The 17,288-nt window shown below is 39.3% G+C and overlaps 1 protein-coding gene across 2 annotated transcripts in view; it reads right to left on the reverse strand.

The window, feature by feature from the left end:
- The window catches only part of cntn4 (contactin 4), a 135,833-nt gene that overhangs the window by 19,901 nt on the left and 98,644 nt on the right, over window positions 1-17,288 (reverse strand). For both annotated transcript variants that reach the window (XM_026307360.2, XM_026307359.2), the window contains exons 10-11: window positions 15,407-15,536; window positions 14,358-14,508 (exon numbers count right to left, since the gene is read on the reverse strand). In XM_026307360.2, the coding sequence (XP_026163145.1) occupies window positions 14,358-14,508; window positions 15,407-15,536 (281 nt within the window). The remainder of the gene's footprint in view (window positions 1-14,357; window positions 14,509-15,406; window positions 15,537-17,288) is intronic.

Consider the following 17,288-nt stretch of genomic DNA (forward strand, 5'->3'; position numbering starts at 1 on the left):
CATCATTTTAGTCTGCAGTTAATGGAACAGCAGATGAAGTCAAATATAGTGGCAGTTTACTGAGGCACAGCAGTGGTTAACAGGAGATTGAGGCTATTAACACATTTTGGTTTTGCTCCAGTCTTTCCTTCTGTGCCCATTATGTGAGGAGACGTATCCCACCTCCATCCTGAGAGAAGCCAGCGGAGGGGCAGGTATCAATAATTCACAGGTGAGATGAACACAAGTGCCACTCCTTTCATCGCTGCCTCACACAGGTTTAATGGACATGGCAATAAATCTCCTAAAAGGAGGCAATTATCTTGAACATGGTGAGATGGCCAAATGCACTTGCGTAATCCTAAAAAACACAGGTGTGTAATTTGGGCAAGATCAAGCCTCAGAGGACAGGGGCTTTACAGTGTTGATCCTCCCTGCTCTGTGACAAGATGAAAGAGACAAATAACATCAGTCACAGAGCAGCTATCATGGGCACTGTGAAGTGGAAATCGCAGGAAAGTGCCCGGTCCAAAGTAAAAGCCTGTTTTTGTTATTTCCTTACACTCTCTTTGAGACGTTGTTAACAGATGCAGACGTTGCCTTTTTGTAAGCTTTCTCACAATCAAAAAAAAAAAAAAAAAAAAAAAAAACACTTGAAAGCCTTGTTCTGATGTTTGATTCAGACATATTTTGTCTTTGATCGGCTTTATAAATTCTACACTGTGTGAGAAAACTGTCACAATCCAAATAATGAGTCACAGAAAAAGGCACAAAAATGGTGCATTGAGAGCAGCAGCTTTGAAACAAGTGTGGCCCTGGAATGTAGAGTGTGTTTCTAATGGAAGCAGCAGGAGCCTCTTGCTTAACTACTCAAATCATGTTAGCTCGCTTTCTACATACAGTAAATACACTGACTCGCTAATGTGGGTGAAGAATAGCAGTACACATAAAAATTCAACATGCAAACGATATGTGTAATCACAGATCGGATTCTGATTTGAGAGTTCTAAACAGGACCGTTCATGAATACTTAGTGACTCTGAAATGCCATGGCTGATTGGTAGAATGTCTGCAGGGTGGAGGCCTGTATGCATCTCTACTTAATTAACAGCGTAAATAAAGCTGGCTTGTGAAAATAGGGGTTAAGATTCCATCAGTGGAATTACTCAGCCATGAGACCACAGGAAGAGAGATCTTCACAAGCCTGCAGTGATTTCACCAAATAATTAGCCTCAGCTAAGGCCTTCTATACACAAAGATTACTGCCTCAGTGCACACACAGTTTGCTCAACTCACCACTGCAGCAAACATTCGTTTCCAAATACCAGTTAACTAAATAGAAAAAAGAAAGTGTGAAAAAAGTGCCGCAGGGCATGTGTTTGATACTGTGTTTTCCAGTAAGCTCAGAGATAAGGTGGGGTGTGTGTGTTACTATTTCCGACCAGCACTGACCATCATCGACCTACCTGCAGGTGATGTTTCTAATCATAATTGTATCAAAATGTTAGTGTTGCTAACGGTGCTGAAGGCAAAAGGCTGCAATGTGGTGAGTATGCAAGAGAAAGAGGCGAGGTCACCATATCCTCTGAGCTGGGACAAGGGGTGGGACCTAACTTCAGGTGCTGATGTATGCTCTTGACTGCTTTAAAAACCCTGAAGTAACATAGGGGGGAGGGGCTGTCTGAGACAAATTGAATGGCTATCTCTCCTAAGGTTCCCCACAGTGTGCTGTGCTGGAGAGAAATGGCCTTGTCAGCAGCATAAATCAAGCCCAGCTGTGCAGCACAGAACCAGGATGCTAAAACCTGCCGAATGCAATACAGCTGTGGTCCAACTTGTTAGATGTCTGCTTTATGCAACATCATCACTAAACAAATAAGCCTTCTATTTTTTTGTGACGTTGTCCACATCAAGGTTAACGGTCAATTGGAGACAAAAAGCTGGTATGCTCTTTTTCATCCTTTCAGTCAACGGAGCGATTGGCTGACGTTGGAAAAATAGGGACACATGGGCATTTACTTTTGACAATTCTCCAATATAGGTGTAATTGATATTGATTTTTGTTGTACTCAGACCTGTACCAGTGACTCTCACCTTGTCACATGGATCATTAGCTGCAGAAATGATCAGAGAATGGACCTATGATTAGAGATTATTAACTCTGAGCTGATTTGAAATGTAAAGCTGGGATGGATTAAATTTGAATGCATTGTCAGAGTCAACCAAACCAAACCCCTTGTAAAAACAATATGCATATCAAACTACTGTATAAAGAAAGCATAGCTGGTCATATAACAACTTAACTCTAACAATAAATAAACCTTTGTTTCCCTTTCATTTCTATTTTTGAGTGCGTTGGACACTTTGTCACTTTGGTCCAGATTAAAATATTCTACATTTCTGCAGCACCACCAAAAAGCTAAACTCTGTCATTGACTGTTATTCATGTTCACCACATGATGACGTAACATTTCACTTCTCATCTAAGGGTGCAGTTCGCCTAAGATACTAATGATAATCCCATTATCTTTGGATGTTGTTTTTATTTAGTTCTAATTAACAAATATTAGTAAGTTAACATGCTGAACAACCATGGTGAACACGGTAAACACGCTGACATTAGAAATGTGTGTAACGGATACAAGTAACGTGGTTTAGATACTCTAAGGTTTGACATTTGGAATATCTATAACTCTACAAGACAGACTTGCAGAGCTGTGCACCTGTACAAGAAAAACATCTGAAGAAATAGGCTAGGGCATAGGTTTAAAAAAAATAAAAATAAAATAGGGGTTGTGCTTTAAATGTGTGCCAGTGAGTCCGTGCTCAGCCTGATTACTTTAAAAATGCCTGGTAGCCAAAAGGAGAATAAATCACTCCCTTAGTGTTGGATGTTATTAGGCAGCTCGATTACAGTTTACCCTACTAATCTCTGAGCTGTAAGAAAGCACTGTACCTTGCAGACAATTACCATCAATCATGTAGAAAATACCTGTCTGACAGGGATCTTTTAAAGGCATCTATCAAAGTTCAACAACAATATGTTACAAAGTGCCTTTGTGACCACTGTTGAAGGGAGCTCTTGCTTTAAGACAGAACAAATGATTGAGTTGAGTGACACAAAATAAGAGCTCATTCTCCAAGTTTCAACATTCAACCGCACATACTCTAATGTGTCTTGTTTTTTTTTTTAATTTTTAAAATTCAGCTACATTAACAGTGGAGTAAGTTGCAGGCAATACTTGAAATGACTTTTCTTTTGCTTCACCGTGTATTGACACTTGTATCCAGGGCACCAGCTAGCATTAAAGCTTCTTTGGCAATACTGTTGCTTTATAAAAACACGGCCAGGGGACAGGGTTACTGGGCTGTGACGCAAGTATTAATCTCATACTCTGGGAAATGCACACTACTACTACTGCTCCACTGTGTATTAACATAATGTAAGCATGGAAATGGCAAGTTCAGCTAGAATGAATTTTGTTTTTTTTCTTCCCTTTTTTTGATACATACAGCTTGAATTCTACACTACGGCATTATAAATCAGTCCTTGGTACAGTCTATTAGATTTTCTGAATACTGGATTCTGCATACCAGTAATTGGTCGCTGAATTTATTTTTTAAATAACAACAAAAGGCTTAGTCTTCATAATGCATAAATTAGAATTACACATACAACACAGTTTAGTGCCTGCTGACAAAAAAAAGGGATTAAGATCACATGTCCCTGAGCATGAAACTAATGTTATCAGTGATGATAATTGGGCAAAACACCCTTTTTTCCTTGTCTGACACACACAGTCTGCTGTCGAAAGACCTGAATGCAAATAAACCGTCTCAGAATATGTGTTGAGTAAAATGTGCATTTTTATAGGTAGGGTGTCTTAATAAAGCAGGCTGATTGAGAATGTCTGAATTCCCGCCTGCATTGTGTGATTGAGTTGGTAATTGCGTTGTGCGGAGAGGGAGTTTATCAGTCTGGGGTGCAGAGGAGTTTGTGCATGTACTTCCAGAGGATTCCTTTAATCACAAATTGCTCTCTTGGTTTATTCCCTTTCCCGAGATATCCATCTCCTCTTGTGTGCTGAGGTATCCCTTCAGGAATAAAGAGCACACACATGTTCCACAGGAAATTATCAGAGGAACCAAGATGGATTACTCATGCTGTGTTGGCGGAAACTCGCTTTGAAAAATGATATCAGCCAGTCTTCTAGATAAAAAAATAATCCCGACAAGCAGTACATGGGATGCAGACGGGTTCTGACCTAATCTCAACAAACATCTCAGAATTCACTTTATCTCTGGTATGAGATTTATTTGAGTTTACTCAGTCAGCACCAGATTTTCACAGAAACATGTTTCACAACACTTCTCCCCCCTCTCAGCAAAGGCGAAACTGATAATTAAGCAGATGTACAGTTCTGATTGATAGACTGTCATCATAGCTGGAAGGTGAACTTATTTGTTAATAATTTTGGTGGTTGCTAAGTAGAGCAACAAAATCAATTAATGCCCATGATCATGCCTGACAAGGAAAGACCAGTGTACAGTCGGTCCATCAGTCCTTGACTCTCTGACCGGAAGGCAAATACAGGTCAGAGGCATGTTAAAGTGTTACACTGAAAAATTTCAGTATAGACTTAACTAAGGCTGCTCTGTGCCTGACTCACCTATCTCTTTTTACTGTGCATATGCACACAGGATGGAGGGGTGGTCATTTATTACAAAGTCAATAATTGTCAGTGGTTCTGAGAATAGTTCTTAGAACAAATTTATGAGAACAAGTGGTTCGGAGAAAACCTCAATAGGCAGAGCCAAAGAACTATATCTTCCTGGGTCAGTCTCTGATAGTGCAGACATACACTCGCAGTCAAATTTTGGGACACACCTTCTCTTTCAATGTTTTTTTCTTTATTTTTTATTGTTTTCAACATTGTATATTATCATTGAAATTGATATAGTAATTCAAATTAATATTGACAGAATGAATATGTAATTTTGTAGTCAACAAAGTCATGTTGTACAACACAGAATATATATATATATATATATGTAATTTTGTAGTCAACAAAGTCATGTTGTACAACCCAGAATATATATATATATATATATATATATACAGTATATATGTATGTGTGAATTTTAAATTTATATTGTCATAAATTTTATATTTATATTGTTATATTTTCACAAGTTAAAGGTATGTTTGATGTCATTGTCCTGCTGGAAAACAAATGATGGTCACACTATGTGCAAATCAATTGGCATGACATGTTTCTGCAAAACACTGTGGTAGCCATGCTGGTTAAGTGTGCCCTAAATTTTCACTTACCAGCAAAGCACCCTTACACCATCACACCTCTCTCCACGCTTCACAATGGGAACCACACAATTGGGTCCGTTCACCCTCTCTAAGTCTAACAAAGACAAATTCGAATAAAATTTACCCCTGCAGCAGTGTTAGCTCTTGGTCTTCCTTTCCTGGGACAGCCCTTGTGACAGTTAGACCAGTTGAGACTGATCAGGTACAAGTTGGACAAATCAGTGTACTGTGGCAGAGAGGGTTTGATAGGGTTTGTGACTCAACACAATCTCAGCTGACACTGGGCGAGGGGCGGGGGTACACCCTGGACAGATCACCAGTCTATTACAGGGTTGACACACAGAGGCAGACACTCACATTCACACTTACAGACAATTGAGTCAGTCAACCAAACCTGCATGTCTGTGGATTGTGGGAAGAAGCAGAAGTACTAAACACATAGACTTTGGAGAAACATGCAAACTCCACACAAAAAAGCCCCCAGTTGGTTGGGGACTCAAAACCATAACCTTCAAACTGTGAGGAGACACTAACCATTGCCCCACCATGCTGCCCATGTTATATATAATATAAAATGATTAATGATTCATCAACTGAATTTTGTGAACAAACTGGCATTCGTCTATTCTTCTTCCATCTTCCCCTGACTATATCAAAGTACTGACTCATATTCTTCTGTAGTAACTTTTTGGGTAGCCAATGGCCAAGGCCTGAACATGCTTTATGAAAAGAGGGAAGACAGAATCCTTGGGAATCCTTGGAATATTGCCACTCACTGTAATAAAATATTATGAATCTAAATTAAGTCATCTAGTTAGCCTGCAGTAGCTGCCCTTTAATGTTCAAATTAGTCATATTGCCTATAGCTTTCTTAGTTTGGCCCTGCTGACCTTCAAACATCACAAATGCCATGGTTAGGAATGAATAATAGAAACATCCTTTTTGTCATTAAAATGCTCTATTATTCCTTTGATTACTAATCAAGCTGGCCTGACCTTATTGACTCTTTTCCCTGATGTTTATTTCCACCTCCTGAGCAACTGTGACCCTGGGGAATATTTGGATAAATAAAACATTTAAACTCCTGTGCGGATATTTGTGCTAGCAGGCACCTCTGAACAGTGCCGGATGTTGTCTTCAGCTGCCAGGATCAGCAGAGCACTAATCCTCGGTTTGCTCCCATTGTCAGGCAAATGGGGCTGCACTCCTTCACGTGACGCTTTTTTTTTTTTTAGGGGTGGAGAGGTGTAGGTGAAGACAAATGAAAACTACCAGTCTGGTATGCACTGCAACCTTGTCAGATACTAATCCTCTCCTCAAGGCAAAATGAAATAACTCCTTCTATGCAGATACTGAAAGCTTTGAGTATTCCGGTCTGGCACTGCTCACTCATACTGCTAACCTCCATAGAGTCAGAGCACCACTTCATAAGCAGATGTTCAATTAGAGGCAAATGAGGAAATTAGATATCTGATGAGAAAAAATACGAAGTGACATTTAAACACGATAAACAATGTTTTTAATAAGTACAGCAGCATGCAGTTTAAGAATGAGGAGACCAAAATAGCACCGCTAGTGCTGGGCTGTCCATTCACACAGATCATTTAATCACCACCTTTATTAATACACCTGTTCCCATACAGAGCTTATTAATTTCAATCTTCATAAAATTAAGCCCTGAGACATTTTATGACATTATTAAAATCTCATTGAAACAGAATAAAAGGCATCATGGAACGACAGGACAATGTGTGATAAGTAAATTAACGCAAAGTTTGGCTCTTCTGCAGTTTTGGTGTTCTCCTGACACTGATTCTTTCTGGAGTGCGTCTGGCAGAGCAGATGGGCCTATAAATGGTGATCACTCTGTGAGACATCTCTTCATTTACATGACAGCCATACTTATTTGCTCTGCCAATGTAGGCGGGATAGATAATATGCAATAGGGACAGTGTACCAGTGTGTCATGGCTGGAGATACAAACTTGGCCAATTCAGTTAGAGCAAGTGTTGCTCTCTCTACAGGCTGATGGATTAATCAGGCCACATACAGAAACCATCCTGTGTCTTCTCATTTTAAATCTTGTAGTGTTAAGCTTGCACCTACAGTTCAGACAGATACCACTTAAAGCTGTAAACACAAACAGCAGAAGATGTCAAAACTGCTGAAGGCTCAAAATGAGTCACATCATCCTGTAATAGTAATTTCTGATGCTTACTGATCCATGTTGCACATCCACTCTTCAGTCTGTGTGTCAAAAGTAAAAAGGCCTCAGACTGTATATCAGAGCTCAATTTGGAATGAGTGGTAAATAAGAAAAATGGGAGGAAGCAGGGGCTGACACTCTGACCTACTGTATTTCTCAGCAGCATTTGATTTCTCATAGTAAACGTTGCAGACTTTGAAACCACTGGCCCATTAGTGTGTCAACTAGCTTGGATGTCACGACTTTGTGAGTTTGCCATGGTTTCCTCATGACAAGGATAAGTGCAAATTGAAGATGTTAAACACTGAATCACTGCATCATGAAGAATAAACCCGCAGACATTTTTACCTAATCTGAACTCTTCAAAGGGAAAGGACTGTATAAATTGGTTTTAAGGCTGTGTTTCTACTTCATAGACATTCAAAAGGAAAAAGGAAAAAAGGAAAAACGATGCACCAACCACAATATTGCAACAAATAACCCCACCCTGATTCACTAAAAGAATTTTAGATCCAATGATTTAAGAGACATTTGTAAAACTGTAGACAGGACACCTCACACTGTAAATAAGATCAAATATGACTCTTTCTAATATTCACCCATCCATCATCCATACTCCATACTGCTATTTAGGGTCACAGGGATCTGCTGGAGCCTATCCCAGCTCTCTTTGGGTGAAAGGCAGGGGTACACCCTGGACAGGTCACCAGTCCATTACAGGGCCACATAGAGACAATCACACACACACAAACTCACTCCTACGGGCAATTTAGAATCACCAATCAACCTGACATACATGTTTTTGAAGTGTGAAAGAAAACCGGAGTACCTGGAGTAAACCCACGTAAACACCGGGAGAACTCCACACAGAAAGGTCCCTGCCAGGTTTCGAACCAGGAACCTTCTTGCTGTGAGGCAACAGTGCTAACTACAAATCCACCGTGCTCTTTCTGATATGAATTTTTGATTCATAGGTTTTATATTAGTAAAACTTTCCAAGAGCCTAGAAAAATAAGTTTTCTTTTTGTGATATCACCTCAGTGTAAGGTGTATGAGCTCTGCTAAGGAAACACTATTACATACTGTATGTGCCATGGGCTCCATACCACAAAAGTAAATCCTGAAAACTATTTTGGCTCATGCACCAGGGGAACAGTTTTCATTCAAGTGACTGCACACCATCTTTTAGACCTGTGTCCAGTCCTATAAGCCATTTATGGTTTCATAGGAAATTAATTTCTACTGAGTGAAAACAAGTTGAAATAATTTTAGTACAGAAGCAAGCCAGAGACTAAATCATTTACTCAGGCTTCCTTCCAAGTGCAGTCTGTAAAAGGGCTTCAAGGATAAGGACTATGTTAAATAGTCTTTCAGAAAAACTTTCTGAAAGTGTTCTGTAACTTCAGAAAGTCTTTTTTCCAAAACCAACTGCTAAAAAATAGAAGGTCATCAGTATCAGGTTCGACGTAGATTTGGGCTCATACTTTCTCATAATTCAGATTATTTTAGCAAAAAAAAAAAAAACCAAGACATTATTAGCACACTGAAAAGTGACAAAAACAAGAAATATTAGTCAGGTTTACTTTATACAACATGGTAAAATTATATCATTGTCAAACTAAGAGTCAAAAGAAACCTATTCTGTTACATGCGATCCATAGCCAAAGACATGTTAGCATAATTCATTTACTTTTACAATTGTTTTAAATCCTGACTTCTAATGACTGTAACCTCTTCTTAATTTCCATAGAAATCTACACTCTGTCAAAAATATAGCCACTTCTCAGTGATAATAATATTTGTCCAGCCCACCCCTTCCTTACACAAGGGTGCTTGTGTTACACAAGGGTGTAAGGCAGGCAAGTTTGCAGCTTCCTCGAGGGCCACTTTCCTGGTTGTTCTCTAACTATCCCTACCCTACCCATTTCCGATTACCTGGATCAGGTATGTCAAGCCAATCAGAAGCTGGAAGATACCAATTCAATGGTTTAAAGTTATATCTGCAGTTGGTAGAATCCACTAACGTGGGCCATGACCGTGTTAATTTTGGCAGCTATTTTAAAATTAGTCTATAGGTGAAAACACTTATATAACATAACATATTGGGAAAATGGGAAATACCTAACAGGCTTGAAATCAGTAATGTTAGATGTTAAAAAATATTAAAAAGCAGTGATAGCTCATGTATGTAGAATAAAGAAAAAAAAAACATTATGGCACCTTAAAGAACTTTTAGCACTACTTCAGGCCCTATAGATATATCATATACATATTTCTTCTCCCATTCAAGTCACAGTGCAGACTGTTTCACAGGCTGGCAGCAGGGACACCTCAGTGTATTACTGATATGCCATTATTTTAGACAAACAGAGAAAGCTTTTAAACATAAAAGAGAATATAATTACTGCAGTCCTGGACTCCTAAATTGAGTTTATGAATGTCACAAATGCTATCATCATTAGCTGGCTCTATGCAGAACTTGAAGAATGTTTATAATTTATTACTGAATCTCAAATCCTTTAGTAAATGTCATTAACTAGTAAATTTGCCAATTATTTTCATTTAATTGAAGCTTTTAACATTTATGTAAATAAATCAAGGCACATTTTAACTTTCTGATATATTGTATGTCAACGGCGTGAGACATGGCTGAGTGCTGGTTAGTACTGTTGCCTCACAACAAGAAGGTTCTGGGTTTGAATCCCATTTGACCCCGGGGCCTCTCTGTGTGGAGTTTGCATGTTCTCAAGGAGCCTGTCTGGGTTTTCTCTGGGTACTCCGTCCTCCTCTCACAGTCCAAAGATACGCAGGTTGGGTTTAGGTTAATTAGTAATTCAGATTAGTCTGTCGGTGTGAGTGTGTGTCTGGCTCTATGTGCCAGCCCTTTGATCTGTCCAGGATGTACACCGTCTCTCATCCGTCTCAAACACAAATAAAAGACTGAATTCTATTTCCTTAAGAATCTAGCAACCGACAACCTTTTGGAGATATAACTCAGAAAAAAAAAATCAGACAGCACAGAAAATAAAATTTAGCATAAAGCATAATGTATTGCCATATCTCAAACCTATTTCAGATGTATAACCTTTTTGACTCTGCTTATTAAAAGCAATTGCCATGAATACCTGAGGCATTTTGACTGTCCATCAGCTCCTTGGGAAGAAGAGAAAGGCAGACCACTTATATACAGATTTATACACTTTTCATTTGTAATAAACTATGCACCAATACCACTACAAGCCACTATGTATCATCTGTGCAGTTCAGAAAACATGCTGGTGCATCAGAGCCCCTGAACACAAAAAGTGAGGGGATTTGTCCCTGCCACACCCAAAGCACTTTAATGCCTCCCTCCAGAGATAAACACCTTCTTCAAAGGATTGAAAGAGCCAGCACAAATATTTGCATGACTGCCAAAGCTGGTAGAGATAAATACCCAAGGTCTTTAAAAGATGGTGCTTAATGCAGGAGGGAACAACACGGGTATGTCAGCGCATCTTGCGGTGAATCATGACAGGCTACTTGATTGAGTGTGTCTGGTGTGAGGAGCCTAACAAACTTGGTTTCTTCCTGCCAGTGACATATTGAAATGGCGTGTGTTTTAGGCTGTTCTCTATGGCTGACACGGCCTGCTTACATGCTCATCAGCAAGACCTGCTCTGGTCTGCGCTCTCAGCTGCTTTGTTCCAGCTGATGTCATCTAAACCTCGTCCCTGAAGGGTTGTCTGGGGTAGATAAGACATCCCCTCCCTCCACTGGTCTCCTGCAGAAAAAAAGGAGGACTGCTGCTATGAAGATGGATTACCCAGCTGGTGACACTAGTTCCCTTTCTGCCAAAGCCACAGTGGAGTGCTACTGCAATTAAGGCAATTAATCTTCAGCAAAAGGGGTTCACAGATACCTTTTATGAATTCACACCTTTCTGTACAGGTGCATAACCAAGTCAGACCTGCTCAGACATGTACGCACTGACTATAATGACATACAACAAAACCATTCTTCTATCTTACATACATACACAAAACCAGAAATTAAAATTAACAAGCAAGACATGTAGCGCTTGTGCTTATCACACAGCTGATGTGTGAAAAGAGGATGTCATTTGTTTCATCATTTACACTCACTCAATTGCATCGGCGGCATGCTTTCACCAAAGTCTTAAGGTTTTTTCAAACAAACAACAGGATAAGACTAAATACAGTAGTCAACCTAGAGGCAGACAGCTATTATAGGGCAGTCGTTTAAAAGACAACGGTCCCAATGATTACCACACAGATGGTTAATATTTGTATTGTGTGGCATACAACTCTGGTGTATGTGCATGTGTCGCGCATGAGATAAAAGGGAGATAACAGGAAGAGAGTATGGGGGAGCTGTAATAAGCACATTTGGAGGCTCTGGCATGTGTTTTCAAGCTCTGTAAAGAGTTACTCCACTTCCCAGCTGGCAATACAAGTCCAGCATCATGGAAAAACAATGTTTTTTTAATGTAATGCAGCTGGGACTGTTGAATTTTCAGTTTCAAATCTGTATGTCTTTTTTCCTAATTTTGGAGCAGGAGCACATGTGGTCTGAGACAAATATAATTTAGCTAATGTGACTAAAAACATTAAAGCGTATTTTTCTGACAGACTTTTAAAATTACCAGGATAAAGACAATGTTAAAGAATTACAACTATTATATCTATCGATCTATCAGCTGCAGCCGCAACAAAAAGAAATTCAATTTTTTAATTATTTAGGATTAATTTATTACTTTAGCTTCAATGATTTAAATATTGAATCATTCATTATTTATCACAGCAGTTGGTCATGTGATTTATAGTTAGGAATAAGTGGGAACACTGAAAGACAAGTGCATGCAGTGACAGAATTTCAAGAAAACAAAGGATCACAAAGTATCTATTAAACACTGGTACAAGTGCTGGTATTTCATTTATCACTTCACATGAACATCCAGTTCATGTCACACCAAAGACAAATGTGAAATCAATCTAAACTATGACTTCAAAACAACAGAATCAAATTGGTCTGGGCACTGAGAGGTTGAAATGCGCAATGTAAGTGGCACAGGGTAAGTGAAGGGCACCAACAGCGAAACAACTATGCAAATTCCCCGCCACTTTGTTTGACAAGCAACAACACTACTTTGTATATATGCAAAGCCTGGCAAGATGCTGTGCACACAGCCCTCCTGTCAGACCGGAGTCATGCTAGAGTGGTGACACCCAATGGATGACCCCTGTCAGCAATGAGGCTACTGGGCCAGACTTCACACTTCATTCTGACACACACAGACACACGTGTCCACACAATTATAGAAAGATGTGTACACGCGCGCGCACACACACACACACACACACACACACACACACACACACACACACACACACACACACACACTAATACAGTGGCAAAACTTCACATGTAGCACACTTTACATCTAAGGGACAAATGCAGCAGGATGCTAAGATCACCCTGTGTTCTTCAGAAGCTTGGAAACATGTCTGAAGTAGAATAATTTGATTTCAGGAGCCTTTGTTGTCCCTAGTGAGGTGAAAAGTACTTGATTAGCACTTTAGATTTACTGAGCAGCCAGTCTGTTTGGGCATTACCAAAGAACTGGAGATAAAATAGGGAAAACCCCATTTAACCAACATTCAGTCTTCATTCTGCTTTTTCTCTTATATGTTCTCACACTTAAGGACTGCATCAAAATATCCCCATAGATTTATAGTAATAAACAAAGCTGGCGCAACTGCAGCCTTTGGTATACCTTGATACAGTGAATTTTTAACAACTCTCAATTCTCTAGCCGTGTGAGGAATGTGCATTCATACAAAAGCCTACATCTCATTACAGATTCATCCTCTGTGGATTGCTGAAGTCAAGAATTAACTTCAGTATTCTTGGTGACAATTATTACAAAGCAACAAAACAGTGGCTACCCTGAACACTTATTCTTCAGTAGTGAAAAAAAAATCCAACCTTTAGGTTGGGCCATGTCTGTGATCAGTCCAAACTGTTATTGCTTCTAAATTATATGTTGCTGTAACTAACATGATATTTGAAATTAATTTGTTTGAGATATTTGTATAAAAAGTATAATTTCCATTTAAAACCTACTTATTTAAAATTGTGGAAGCAGAGGCCAAATTATTCTGACTTTTAGTTAGTCTCTAATATTTGTTAAAGTCAAAAAGCAGTATATCTTACATTCCCCATAATGCAATTTGAACTTTTTCAGGCCTCTTCTTTCAAATAGAAGAAGAGGCCTGTGACACTGTTGAAACTTTTAAGCCTTAAACCAAGTTAAGCTAATTGATAGTGTCACCAATCCCTGATGCTATCATCGAAGATGCTCTTTGAAAAGCAGCATCCATGGCCACAGAAGACATTACAACAACTATTCCTCCAGCCTCATCTGTAATATGCCTGTTGATGCCCATGCTTTGAGAGAAAAGAAGTCACCCTTTGTTAAAGCGTTCAAATCACTGATGCTCTGAGTATGAGCAATGCACTGAATGTGCATCTTGTCCAGTACTGCAACCAGCTGGGGGCAACATCACATTAGATATGACTTATACAGATTGTTATATATTTAGATGTGACCAAGATGCTGGAAAGAGAGTGTGGCGTTTAACATCTGTCCATATTAATCCACATGTACACCTCTTTGATACCTGTTTAACGAACAGTGTCTGCTGGAAATTATATTTATGTATAGGTATAACTAAGTTGTAACAACAAGTATGTGTTGCAGGAAACTAAAAAATAATGAGAACGCAGGCAGGGACAAGTCATCACAGTGGGATGAAAGCTGAACAAAACGTGTGAATGTTATGTTACCTGCTACTTTCACGGAGTGGTTCACTGCCCTTCCGCCAAGCGATCACACCCCAAGGAGACATCTTGGGCTTGCACTCAATGAGCACATCTCCCCCTACCTTCACCAGTGTCTGGCTTCTCAGTTGATTGTGAGAGAAATCTGGGGCAACAGCTAAGAAAAGAGCAGCATATTAACGTCAGTAGTTGTAGAATCACACTTACTCCAAATCATTTCTGATATTTTATAATAAATTTAAAACAATTTTTTTTAACATAATTTAACATTTAACAAAGTTTTTCACGACTTATCAAAATGTTCATAAAAAGGTTGCATTGCTGGCATGGATAATTCAAAGACACCAGATTACGTTCTTTGCACTTTATTAATTAGTAATCAGATATGTTAACATTAAAGCTCAAAAGTAATGTTTTGGTGTTGTAGAGGTCAATGCCACCTTATTAATATTCTCAGAGAGATTACATGTGATTCTTTGTCACATTTTCACAGCAGAGAGAAAAATGATTTGTACTTCAAATTTTCACTGTGTGATCATTCTAACATAATAATGTTCCCTGGCAATAAATCACATTAAAAATGTGTGCCCTTTTCAAAAGCTGTCCAATACTCTCCCTGACTTTCTTTTTATTTTATTTTTTTTGATTTTCCACTTTGAGTTTGACCAATAGACTCTGCCGTATTGAGCCTGATTCCAATCAGCAACATGATCAGAATGAGACATGTTGGAGAATGAAAAGCGAATGAGAACTGCTGCCAGCACAGAGTGAAGAGTGACAGGCTTGGCAGGGCAGATGGGTAAGGCTAGTGAACAGAGCAGCTCTGACATACATCAATGTCAGTCAGACATATTAGTCCTATAATTAATGCTTTTCAATTAGTGACCAATAAGAGAGAGACCAGAGGTCATCTGGAGGCACTGAGAAGAGGAAGAAGACAGGAGTAAACTTGAAAACAAATACACAGATGTTTTCTTGCACATCTCTAAGTCAACACATATACTGCATGCATGCAGATACACAAATGCATACACACACCAAGCCAAAGTGCATACCTATAACACGGAGTTCTGCATTGGAGTAGACCTCTCCATGCTTATTTCCAGCCACACACTGGTACATTCCTGTGTCGGACAGGGTCAGGCGACTGATTGACAATACCCCATTGGCAACCTGTATGCGCTCCTATGGACACAGAGACACATGTCTTTAATATGCCTTATTCCCAGTTCTCATCTACATAAAAACAGCCAGCCAGCAGGCCAGTGAATTATGGTGCAGAAGTGACAGACGTGGCAATAAATCTAGGTTTTCATCACTAATGGAGGGAAAGGCTTGGGTGGATGGAGGCAGGCTAGCAGAAAATGACCCTAATCAATCTGCATGTTTATGAGAGTGAAATAAAACCATGCCCTATTTATATCTCTGACTGCACCACAGGGCCTGTTTCCCCTTTAGCGAGAGGAGGGGATAAGAGGTGAAGGAATATCGTAACATCTGAGGTATACTGCATTGTGAAAATTGCTTTTCTGATAGCAATGCCCTTATACATACTAAGTGTGGTGTACATGGTCACGCTGTACCTTGTCTTCATCTGTTTGGACTACCATTTTTGCCTGCCTGCGCAGGAAATGTTGCTCATCACTGAGCCATCAAATTAAGATCTATTTAAGGTTGGCTGGGCCTGATGAACTAAAACCTCAGTAGGATTCTTGCATCAGTTGCACATTTAATTCTCAATACTGTATATATTTATCTCTCTGAACTTGAGTTTTCACTCAACTCCTTCACTAAAGTATTTCATCCTTGAACAGTTTTCATACATCTCTATGCAGCTGTGTCATGTTCTGCCTCCCTGTGCCCTTCATCTCTTGTGTTTTCCTCAAGCTCACCCATAATGTCATTAGAGGCCATTTCCATAGGGGTGTCTGAGCGGTCTGAACTCCAGTCACAGAGGATTAAGGCACTGTCACATGAAAAAGAGAGACTGTCCTCACTAAAAGATCACAAACTAATCCTGTGTTTGAGCAGGTTGTGCCTGAATTTCCATAATGCAGGGGCAAATATCCCTTCTGGCAAGGGAGGCAAATGGTGGCGTATATCAGTCTGTGCATGGAAAGCACTCCTGTTTACGGCTGCTATTAATTAAGCATGACGTTCCCTTCAAATCAGCGGTTTTTCATGCAGGGACCTGGAGGGACCATCTGTACGCCGTATGCTGAATGAAAATGATTGGCAGTGTCATTTGCCAACAACACTGAGCTAATTCGTTTGATATAAAACTGCAAAAACATGATAAAGAATGAATGGCATGAAGGAATGCCTTTTATGGTTTTGAAAAGAGCACTTCCTGGGTTTGATTGCTGTCTCCAGCAACATTCTCCAGAATTAATAATTACTAGAAGCCTTTGTAAGAAGAAATTTAAACAAGCCAGATTTTATAATATAACATGATCAATCAATTTATTTGGGTTGAAGGGAAAGGTGGGAAATAATGTTTTAATTTCCTTTTTTAATACACTGAAGTGAATGAAATAATGAAATACACATTTTGCAACAGGATTTAACAAGTAAATATTAGTATTCGTTGTAGTAGAAATGTGAAAGAAGTCTGCTAAGTTTATTCACAGATACTTTATTAACTTGCCTGAGTAAGAAAGAACTATAAGCAGACATGAGCTAAACTCAGCAATAGCTTTGTAGTGGAAATAATAAAAGCTTAGCCTGTGTGCTCCACTTAAGTTTGAATAAACTGGGGAAGCCGGAAATATGTCCCGTTTCATAATTGGGATGTAGTGGACTGATCTAGTGACATCATTAATTCCTGAAACTCAAAGGCTTTGACATTAGAGGCCTAACAAGAATAATCTCAGTTCAAGTACACTACTCTAAACCATCTGTATCGTGGTCCCATACGCCTCTAAATGGACTAAATCC

This window comes from Mastacembelus armatus, chromosome 5 (genome assembly GCF_900324485.2).
Source record: "Mastacembelus armatus chromosome 5, fMasArm1.2, whole genome shotgun sequence".
Lineage (NCBI taxonomy): Eukaryota > Metazoa > Chordata > Actinopteri > Synbranchiformes > Mastacembelidae > Mastacembelus > Mastacembelus armatus.